We start from the raw sequence: 11,641 nt of genomic DNA on the forward strand, positions 1-11,641 counted from the left end.
AGGGCGGGGGGAAGACAGACATAAAACGAAGGATGAACATAGCATATCCAAGACAGCTCTCAACAATAGAACCTCAAGAGTAAAAAAGGAGAAAAATCACTTGAGTTGGCAGGAACACTGCAGTGCTAAGGTTCAGTTTTGCATTATCTGAAGTTTGAGGACAGTCATGAGGAGAAAAGTAAGTTTCATTTCAAAAAAATGAAATATAACCTACTGGGTCAAATGCAAATATTTATTTCCCCAAGCCATCTTTGGACTAGAGCCCATACCCCCTTCTCTAGCATTCCTTAACTGAATCTGGAGATAGCAAAACAGGAAAACAAATTTGACTTTAATTTTAGGTCACACAAATGTTTATGATGTTCTGACAGGAAAGAAAAACTGGTATATAGCCTGCAAAAGTTCAGGCAGCTCATGATACTAAAACAGTGAACTGCTGGGAGACTGACAGCAAGGGCTGAACCATTACATAAGTGGCTGCCAAAGAGCTCCTGCTCTGGTTTACAGGAATGAAGCAAGCAGGGTGTGGTAACTGCTAAAAAACAAGTGGGCAACGGACCCTTTTTCAGCTCCTTGTTCCATTGAAAACCACATTTTGAGACACAGATTTTTGAGAACTGCATTTAGAAATCTCAGTTCAAAGCATGCAAGACATTTCTGATGAAAATCAGAAACTATGTGCAGCTTTTCTTGCCATTTATACACAAACACCATCAAAATGAACATCCTCCATAATTACCATCCAAACTTAACATTGCCCTTTGCATCAGAAATTTGGACAAATCTTGGAAACAAAATTAGTGAAACCACAGGCTATATTCTTTTGGGTTTAGTGGAAACAGAACTTGACCTTTACAATGCAACTTGAAAGAGACATCTGTGCCTCTACATAATCTGAATAGCTCTGTCAATCAGTTATCCCTGAATTGGTAAGCACACACAGAATATTGTATAAAAAAATAAAGCTGCACTTTGGGACAATGTGGCATAACTGCAGACCAATGCCAAGAAGCAAGCCAAGAAAGATGACTTTAGAGCAAGGAAGTTAAAACTGAAGTGTTCTACTAGCTCGGAAACCTCAAGAAATATGTAAATATCTAAGAATTACAAACAAAATACTTCAAGGTTATGATCTATAGAAGAAGATCTAGAGGACTGTTTCATGTGAAAATGACAACCGGGCCTGAGGTGCAAGTGAAGATCTACAACAGCAAATGATTTGTCTTACAATAGATAACACTGTTTCCTCCCTTAATGTAACAAGGCAAATGAAAATCATTAAGTTACTATGTGTCAGCATTTTTTCTTTTAAACACAGAACCTAGAGACTACCTAACTCCCAAGTGAATACCAGCAAGGTGCTGGCTGCACAGGCTCCTTTGCAGACTAATCCATCACTGCACGATGATTAAGAGTTTTGTTCAGTGAACTGTTAGGACATGTGGAAAAACTGGATGAGAAAGGAGATGAAGTACATTCATTAGCAACATGCTGTCCATTCCCTCTCCTACCTACCTATCTCTTAGTTGAGAAGGTTGAGCTTTGGAGACCAGAATAACCACACTGATCTAATCTACTACAGAAGTTTCAGACACTGGCATTAAAATAGCCATTATGCTCCAGACACCAATGAAGTTTCTAGCTTCTATCAGTATTTCACACAGAAAATTCCCTGTATGTGTTCCAAATAGACACACAGGTGCTGTTTAACACCTTTGAAATATGTTTTTCTGAATAGATCCCCTAGAGACTATGAATTGTGGTAAAGAATGTACGCCTTCAGTGTACACCTGCTGCATTAGAATGATTTGTTTGCTCAAGACACCACTCCACTTGCAGGCTCTGTGCTTCAGTCATCAGCACCGGAAGAGTAATTCTTCTGAAAACAGTCAGATCTGAGGCTTCTGGCATCCAGGTTACCCAAGGAACATAAACACTAAGACAAATGGTTGGCTTCTCCGAAAACAAGTGTTACACTGTTTTCAGAGTTCTGCTCTTGAAGCACAGGAAGTCTCTCCAAGTACCATGCAGGAAAGTAATGTTTTTATCTCATTTCTGAGTGTTAATGTCTTGGGTAAGAGAAAGCAAAAAAAAAAAAGAGAAAAATCACTTTGAACATATTCTCCATCATGTTATGGTTTCAAGGAAGTACTTCTGGTTAAATTTAACAAAAAGCAATTTAACCTCTTGGGATATATAAATGCCACATGAGTTTTTGTGAATGGTGTAACCAGGGTAGACACAGAAAGAGGAACAAGCTCACCCACAGTGCATCAGCACAGATGCCTGAAGAGGGTTAAATAGTTTCTGGATTCAACCAGCAGAGGTTGGAATAAAGCTCTCATCTTCCTCTCCCTTCCCAATTCCTTTCCTGATGAACATCCCTTTGAATGCCCTGCTTATTAGAATACCATAAATTGACTGAAAACAAACAAACAAAAAAAATTCAGAGTCCAAATCAATTAACATGCAAGGCTTTTCCGCTCTGTCACCTTAAGAGATAACTATACCCCATGCTGACAGAAGTCAGAGTCAACAGCTTGCTATCATTCTCCAGATCACGAAGGATTCCTGGTCTTCAGGGTTCTGAAAGTAACCTAGGGAAGGCAGCCTAATCCTAAATGCCTCCGGCTCATGTGGAGCACCGGACCCTTTCATCTTCTATTCTCTGTACAGATTCCTGCCATACCACTGGCTGCTGCACCAAGTCTCCCCCACCACTAAGCAAAACTGAGAAAGTGGAATAGGAATGTTGCTCTCCATTGCCCTAGAGGCTAGCCAGGAACAGAGACGCTGCAACAACCTACTTGCCCTCACCCCCAGTAGCAGACATTGGAATCCTCCTGTTACCCTTTGCAATTAGGAAATAAGGCAGCAAATAATCCTAAAACGATCTCTAGGGTTCTTGCTAGCACACATATGCACATGTGAAGGGACGCACACACAAAGATCTTTCCAAACCTAGCTAAACAGGTCAAAGCAGGCTAGTTCAAAAGGTAATTGGGAATGATACTCACATCCAACAAGTGTTCCAAAAAGTCAGTGACAAGATATCTCAAACCAGGCAAAGAGCTGGGATAAACCTTTAGACTGTCAATAGTGCTGAGAATATTGCATAGCTAGAATTGTTCTGGGAAAGGTAAACACTCCAGTAGAGCTCATAGCAACTTTACCATGCTAGGAAAACAGAGGCAGGGCTACCATTCTTTAGCTAAGTCTGGGATTTCTGAGTTTTAGATATCACTCAAGCAGCAGTGTGACAGAGACAACTTCTCTTTTCAAAAGGAAAGAAAATAGCCATTTAGATTAATCACTAGCTTTGAACCATCATCAGACCAGGGAAGGTCACCTGTCCCTTATTGCAGAATTGCAGCTGCCTGGATATCCACTGCCACATACTGATATATCTTGCATGCGTCTTGTCCTTCATCCCTGCATGTGCAGTTCCAAATGGTTTAACTTTTGTCTATAGAGGGAAAAGGACTTCTTCAGTCTCCTTACAACAATGCCAAAGAAACTGTTTCTGATTCTACATAGAAAAGATTTCTTTTTAGGGAACAGTAACTCTGGTAGAGTTACGTCAATAGCTTGTTTAAGAAAAATATATGTTGGTACTTGAGCTGACAAGGAGTGAGCAATGGAAAGTAGGAAATAATAAAGGAAGTGAAACAGTGATAAGAGGTTTATGGACAACCATGCAGCCACGTATAGTTTAGGTGGTGTATCTGTCCTTGTCCTTCATGTCAGATCCAGTCTTTGCCTGAGGAAAGTGAGGTCCTATATAGGTCCAGGTTCACAGTTTGGGTTTTTTTTCCCCTCTGGATACAGCATTCCTTTCAGAGTAACACATCAGTAGTATAATTGTATTTCTTCAAGATCTGCCACATCTTCAACAAATTGCCATCAGGACCCTGCCACCAGTCCACTACAGCAAGTCTGTATGGCTCACTCCTCCTCACCCCAAGGCTTTTACAAATAATAGCTTAATCAATCCATCATGTTAGCTCTCCCATATGCTCTGCATGCCACCATACTTCAGCAACCTTTCCCAGATTTCTCCACACGTAAAATTTGTTTGAACACAGCTAAGTGAGAGGAGTTTTTCTTGCTCCCTTTCCACTCTTTACAACCATATTGTTGTAGTCCTCCTATGCTTGGAAGTGCAAGTGGTAGTGAGGACAGGGGAAAAGCAGAACTCTCTAAAACTGAGTCTAATTAGAATTTTAAAGCATGGTTTTATTATATCTGGCCTTTGTTCAAAAAAGCAAGGCTAATGACAAGACCTAGAAGAGACAAACCCATTCATCATGGCTAGTCATCAGAAAATAACGGAGTAATCAAATTCATAGAAGCCATGCCAAATCAAACTGTCCATTATATCCTTTAAACCTTACAAAGCATACCTCTTCATATAACCCATCTACAAAGAGGAAGAAAGGCACAAAAAACCTCCATACCTGAACACTCTCCAAGTATCTCAAAAACAAGCATTGACTCTGTCAAAGACCCCCTCTCAAAAGGGGGGATATTAACAGACATTCAGGGCTTCATATTTAAAAGTCCTCAACTGACAAACAAGCAGCAGATAATATCTATGGTTCTTTACTTCTCATTTATATACATGGAGGGGGGTGTGGTCAATCTGCTTGCTTTCTTTTATTCTATGAAAAGCCAACAGATGTATTTAATATTGCCTGATAGTAAGTTTTATTCTTAACAGAATAAGAATGTAACCAAACAACTCCTGATCACTAGAACTACCACTGACCATAACACTTCAAAATGCAGGTTATACTAGGCTTGTTTTACCCAATCAGACTGTATGACTGGATTTTAAATATTTTTGTTAAAAGCCTCTATCAACCAATACACATAGTTGCCCACCTACAGCTATCGTTCCTATGCTTATCACTGGGAGAGAAAGTTCACTACCTTGGTTCTCCTTGCCTGCTTCTCTGAACCCCATGCATTCATACTAGTCTGTTCTTTATGTCAAGTTTAGCTCTTGCCAGACTCTTTGTAAGGTTCTTCAACCCACTAGAGCAGGAGAAAGCTATTCACCTGAACACAAAAACTGGTATCAAGTAGGTGTCTGTAAGCAAGGACAGAGGGGGCAACAATGCCTTGAGAGCAGTGAGGAGCTGTTCTCCTACAGTGTTTTGGCTGCAACCTTGACTGGGGATTTCAGCAAGAGTCATTATCTCAGCACTCACCTTGCATCATACTCCTGTAGGCTGTGTCTGTGATGGCATAGATATGAGGGGGCATCTCATGTCTCTTTTTGCCCTTGTACATTTCCACTATTTCCTCCGAGTATATGGGCAGGTTCTTGTAAGGATTGATTACCACGCAGAACAGGCCTGAGTAGGTCTGGAAAGAAAATATCCCAGCAAATAAAAACAGGAATTAAAAGTGTTGTATACTTGCACATTTTGACACTATCTTACTTGGAAACAAACCAACCAACCAGTCCTTTTTTAAGTGCTTCTTCCAGTGATGCCATGAGGGATGCTTTCCACTAAGCAATATCAGAATCTGAGCAACAGCTAAGTCATATCAACTTGACTAGTACTCAACCGTTCCAAGTATGCACAGAGCATCATGTGACACATTAGGCACACTGATATCAAACTGGCCTGCTCCCTGGTGAATTAACAGTCTGCTGGGACTGGCTTTTCTTCCTTTCAAAGTTCCTACATTCAAGTCAAGTGTTTTTTTCATTACATAAGGTAGGTGCTCAGCCCCTAGAAACATGCATTTTATTATGTTCTGCCTCACGTTTGCTATGGATTTATCCAGTAACTGATCAACTTCAACATAATAAAACTTCAAGCCAAAATAGTTACTAAAAGAAAAATAAGATCAGTGTACTCCTTAGAGGTTTTCAAGATCACTGGACTAGGCTGAATTCAGTGCTGACCCTGCCCTAAACAGGAAGTTGGAGAAGATGGCCTCCTGAAGACCCTTCCAGCCTGAACACTTTCATTATTTATAATGTAAAAGGTATAACTAGAACTGGATTCTAAACTGTAAGATCATTAATGAGATATAGTTCTGAAATAGTTAATATAGAAAACAATTCTAAGCTATTCCATGCTCAAAGAGTCAGCAATATTTGCCAAAGTTTACTTCTAATTCATCTCAAATGGTTAATTCATTGATCCATGACAGAAAACCTTGATTTCTCAATTGGTTTCCACTGGCTTAAATTCTACAGTTCTACGGAAGACAACCATCAAAATACTTCTAGTGAAAATCTTAAGCTACTTAAAAGAAAAAAAAAAAACCACAAAACTTTGAGATCTGAACACCTAAAAAAAACACCCTAACAAACATTTTACTTGCAAAGGGAATAGGAGGAGCAGAGGCTTCTTAGATATTTCCTAGATGTTCTAAGAATAGCATTGCAAGCCTTGCTCCTGGGGTTTAGAGCTACCCTAGTTCCCTGTCAATTTTAGAGGCAGCTGTTCGAAATACCTGGAGAGGAGCAGATTTCTACAGTAACTTGCAGTGCTACCAGAAAAGAGTACATTTGGCACTTTTTATTTCTATTGCTACCATCTCTTCTATTGTTTGCTCAATGAAGAGTGCTTCGGAGTGGTAAAGGGTTCCCCGCAATGAGCACTGAGAGTACTTAATCAGATTTAGCCTCTTTAGCTAGATAAAGGTAAGGATTAGACTACAGTGATCAGAAGGGTGAAAATAGAATCTACTACACAGTTTTATGGACTTGTATCCGAATTTTCTGCCTGCTGGCTTAACATTAATTAGCCCACTCTTATATGCAGCAGACTCAGCTGTCCCCCAGAAAGCAAAATTTTTTATAGGTAATTAAGGTTCCTTTTCCATACCCCAGGATAAACTATCAGGAAATGTTTCCAGACATAATTTTTTAAAAAAATAAAAAATAAAAATTTGAGGAATATTTGAATAGCTTACAGAAAATACTCCATCTCCTTCCAAAGTGGGAAACTACGGAAGTTGGCTAAAAACCTTTTAGTGTAGGACTTCTAAAGTTCCAAGAAGCTAAGCTTCAGTGAGACATTCTAGTCAAGTTAGGTTTGAGGTAGTGCTTGAAAGGAACAGTTTACGGATTTTGCAGAAGCCAACTTGGCAATGCTAGTTCCTTTTGCCTCAGCCTTAGTTCTCCATCATGTCAGACAGTAATTGTGCAGCACAGGATAGCAGCTGAAAGACTGGGTCATGCTTTTCTGACCTTTGACTACGCTAGTGGAAGACAGAGTAAGACCAAGAGGTAGAAAGGAGTCAACTCAAGAGTAGCATGTTCACTGTACATGCAATACACCTTTTCCTTATACTGGCATGAAAATAATTGACATCAGAGTCAACTGAAAATTACAGCTTTTCTTCTAACAGTTATCAGAGTTCTGGAAAACAAGTAAACAAGGATCCTCTAGGCTGCCAGTGCCAGCTGTCTACATTAGCAACCATATTGCCCCAAATCCCATGGCAGCAGCAACATGCATGTAGTAATCAAAAGAAGATGCCCTGTACAGTCCCTGTTCCCCCCTGCAAGAAAACCATAACTCATGCCAGAGACCAAATGTACCTATCCTTAGAAGATGTTACCAAAGCTAAATGCCTGTTTGCTGCTTTTGGGGGATTAGAAGTGACAGCAAAAGAAAAGTGGTGGCAAGTACTGTGGTAAAATTCCACAAGGAATGTAAAGTTTTCTTCTGTATTTGTGTGAATTTTTATGGCCATGTTTGCTGACAAATTATAATTGTCACTCTTCAAGTAAGAATTGTGTAAAGGTCTGAAGCTGAACTGAAGCAGTATTATGGATGAGAGCAGCAGTTTAGAAAACAGAAGACATTAATTTCCATTAGAGTGATGAAGCCATGAAGCAGGTATGCAGGAAGAAGCCATCACCTTCTTCCAGCATTCTGGTTGCCAGGAGAAATACCTAAGAGAAGTTTCCTTGCAGCATAATGATCTCAGACAGATGTGTGAGGTAATATTTCTGTCTAATAAAGAGGCAACTAATCAGGCTGGGACAGGCAGCTGAGTGAGACCACCATGTCACCACCAAGCACACTGAGTTGTCTAATAGGAATAAAGCAAGTTGAACTATATGGAGCAGAAGCTGCCAGCCCTACCACAGAAGACAAGAGTCATCTTCATCTTACTAAAGTACAAGGAAAGACTTATATGCATAAATCCCTGAATTGAACCCAAGGCCCCAACTGAAAGGCTAATCTATTATAAGCATAGCTGGCTTGGAAATCCGTACTTTGTTTCAGACATTACTATCTCAAAATAGAATTCTGGCATTACCTTTCACTAACTATTTCAAGTGACACATGGGCCAAACTGGAAGTAGTTTTATTTTTCTAACTGCTAAACTAGCTCTGAAGAGCTGAAAGAACCATTTGCAGCATGGCACAAAGCTGACAGCATCAAAAAGTTTCTTTCCAGCAACAGTTAGAAGAACTCAATTTATTATAGTCACAGACTATGTCTGAAATTTCAGAGGATATCTTGCAAGATATGTGAAACAGCCCATTGCGTTGTGTGCAAAAGACTTTGAGAGGCTGTTGAATTATTTTCAACAACTTATTACATAACCTAGCAATGTTTCCTGTTCTAAAACTGTTACACATGATCTTGCACATCCTATTTCATCTCAATATCAAGATTCTTCCCTCTGAAAATGGATTTTGACCAATAGTCAACAGAGTTATTGACTACAAGGAATAATTAACTGCATCAACCTCCAACCACATTAGGTCTCAAAATTTTGAGATCAGATGGTGGGAGTCAGACCAAATTTGTATCAGCTTTGCATTCTTCCAGTGTTCTCTGATAATTTCTGCAGCAGTTGTCTATACACCTTCATGCCACTCCAGAACAGCAGTGGTCACAGGACTAGCCAGAGCCAGAATTTTTAGCTTGTGTTCATGCTCCTTAACATAGGAGGCAACAGTTCACAAAGGTTTCTATCCAAGATGGATAGCTAGGGTGACTTCCTGCTATGTGGTGTCTTAGATACCAGCAGTCCCTGTTGGGGACTTACAACTTGCCACATAAGATGACTACATAAAAGATTATATCCCTTTGGACATGACGAAGTAGTACGCATTCACAAAACCCCCAAACATACAGGTAGATATTGCAGAGAGTTTTTACTTATGTTGTCTTCTCCATATGACAAGAGAGGCAGCTTTTGGGTTTTGGCAGCACAAAATGGAGCAGGGAGAATCTAGACAGACTTTCTTAAGTACTGTATTAATATACATGTTTACATATGAAATTATTCTTTAATACATTTTATTTTAATAAATCTTCTGATCTACTGTGAAGAAGATTTTATAGTGCCTAACAATACTGAACATCCGGCATTTCTACATCCCTTAGGTTTCTGTCTCAGGCAGTCCCATTTTAATTCTGTTAGCAGATGCTAGTCTGAGAATAAACCAACCAAGAAACACTAGTTCCTGTTTTAACCAGCCACTGCACCCAAGTTTTAATTTACTGCTGAGTTTGAGCATTCGTTCTATGCATGCAGAGTATTAATGAAGTAGAGGCTATCATGACCAACATTTGATGGCTAAACAGAGGTCATATGAAGAGGAAAATCAGAAGGGAACTGAAGAACCAGGTCAAGGTTCCAACATCTCCTTCCCCACCTTTCCCTATTTATTGCTTTTGGTATTCAGTGAAGTAGTTGCTGCATGCTTCATTGGGTATGATCGTTGGTTCCATAAATGGTATCTTTGTCATTTCCACAGCAATAAGAAGCAGGAATCTCTGCTCTTGTCCATTTTGGGGTGGAAAGAAAAGGAAATATTTCCTATCTGTAAACACAAGCAGCCACATATGTGCCTTCTCTAGTAAGGCACTCCGAGATCCAGAATTTTTGTAACACAAAAAGCTTGGCATTAGCATCTTTCCCACTGAAGCTCCAGACATGGGCAAATGCAGTTCAGATGTTAGGTATATTGCGTGAGACTGTATTTTTATTATTTGGTTCAGTTCAGATCAGAATCCCTGTTTACCACTTTCCAACTGCTTTCACTTCTTGCTAAAAGAAAGTTAAATGGCATTCAAAACATCATACAAATGAAGACATTAAGGTGTTAAAGACAGATTTACCACAGCATTCCTTGAAAGCTTCAACATTAACTAGAGGGGGATTGGCATAGTTTAGTGAAAAAATTTTAAGTAGAGGGAAGAAGCTAAGTCACATGAGAATTGCATATAGGGCAATGAAAGGTTAACCTACAGATTTTTGAAGCAAAACTATTACAGCAAGTTCATATATTGCAATCAAGAACTCTTATCCCAACAGACAAGATTACTTACATAAATCAGTCCCGAGTAGTATCTCTCCTTCAAGTTGTGAAGCACAGAAGCCTCATTCAGGCACGTCAGCTCTGCCATATCTTCCACTTTAGAAAATTTGGGGGGGTTCATCTTCTGGATGTCATCCTTATTTACTTTCACTTTCTTCCCATTCTCTGCCAGTTCCACGATGGCTTCATCTCCTACTTCTTCCTTCAGGCTAGCTGCCTCAAACCCATTCTTCTCTGAGGGAACCCATACCAGCTTCTTAGCTGCCCAGTCAGCCTGAGTCAGGGGGTTATTAATGATGTTTTTGTCCACATAAAGGTACTTATCTGCATCTCTTTGCGACATTGTTTTTTAGAATTGGAGACCTGTGAAAAAAGAGGTGAAGAAAAAAAAAGGTAAGAAGATATTTTTAAACACTCAAGTTGCCTTGCAAATTACTAGAGGCAGACGTGCACATGCTAAGTACTCTGAGTCCCTGGTCATCAGAGCATGCCTCCCCTTCCTTTAGTTTCATGTTAGTAAGCAGCGGTAAGTTGTCAAACGTCCAATAAGGTCAAGGTTTTGCTTGCCAAGCAGATGAAAAAAAACCAACAAACTAGCAAGCAGTTAAAAAAAAAAAACCCTACAACAAAACACTGACCGTTAAGCATTTGGAAGACATTATTGGCAGAAAAGAGAAAGCACATTAAAATGGCAAGCGTCAAACAATTTGTAAGATGTGCCAATACTCATAGCATCAGATACTATGTCAGTAACGTTCAGGTCAAGATTAGCTCTTCGCTGCTCTAGTTGGTAGAGATACTACCTCAGAAATATAATCATAAATGTTTAATCGACACTTTCTTCCTATCTTCTTGTTCTGATAAGCTATGAATCAAATACCACAACTTCTTAGAAATGCCATATACCAGTCTAGACAATACATGAGATGCACTGTGCTTCTAAAAGACATCATCGATAATTTGAGTACGCCACTTAAGACTGACATTAGATACTTTCCATCACTGGCTTAGTAGCAACACCCAGCCCACCAGTTTGTATCTTTTTTCTAGATAACATTGAGTAGCAAAACACCTCCAAGACAGTAACAGAATAAACATAGGTCAGGAAATTTTACAGCCAAAAATCCTCTTTTGGGATCCTTCTATGAAACTGTAGTCAGGTAGAGGAGAAAGTACCACCCCTATAAGCGGGAGATTTAGGCAGCATGATCAGAAAACGGCACCCTAGATTTACTCTTTCACCAAAACCAGAACACTACTGTCAGGGATTTTCCAGTTTATAAGGCAGCAATTTTATTGGTGTCATTCAGAAATCCTTTCAATCA

At 39.6% G+C, this 11,641-nt stretch overlaps 1 protein-coding gene across 1 annotated transcript; it reads right to left on the minus strand.

Moving 5' to 3' along the window:
- Positions 1-5,213: 5,213 nt before the first annotated feature.
- On the minus strand, positions 5,214-10,681 carry LOC104625746 (myosin-9-like; the record flags this gene model as incomplete). The annotated part of the gene is made up of 2 exons (XM_010293450.1): positions 10,327-10,681; positions 5,214-5,370 (listed from the first exon to the last, which is right to left on the minus strand). Coding segments are annotated over exons 1-2 (490 nt in total), but the record flags the coding sequence as incomplete, so codon positions are not given.
- Between the last annotated feature and the right edge of the window lie 960 nt (positions 10,682-11,641).

The sequence above is a fragment of the Phaethon lepturus genome, unplaced genomic scaffold (assembly GCF_000687285.1).
Source record: "Phaethon lepturus isolate BGI_N335 unplaced genomic scaffold, ASM68728v1 scaffold10478, whole genome shotgun sequence".
Lineage (NCBI taxonomy): Eukaryota > Metazoa > Chordata > Aves > Phaethontiformes > Phaethontidae > Phaethon > Phaethon lepturus.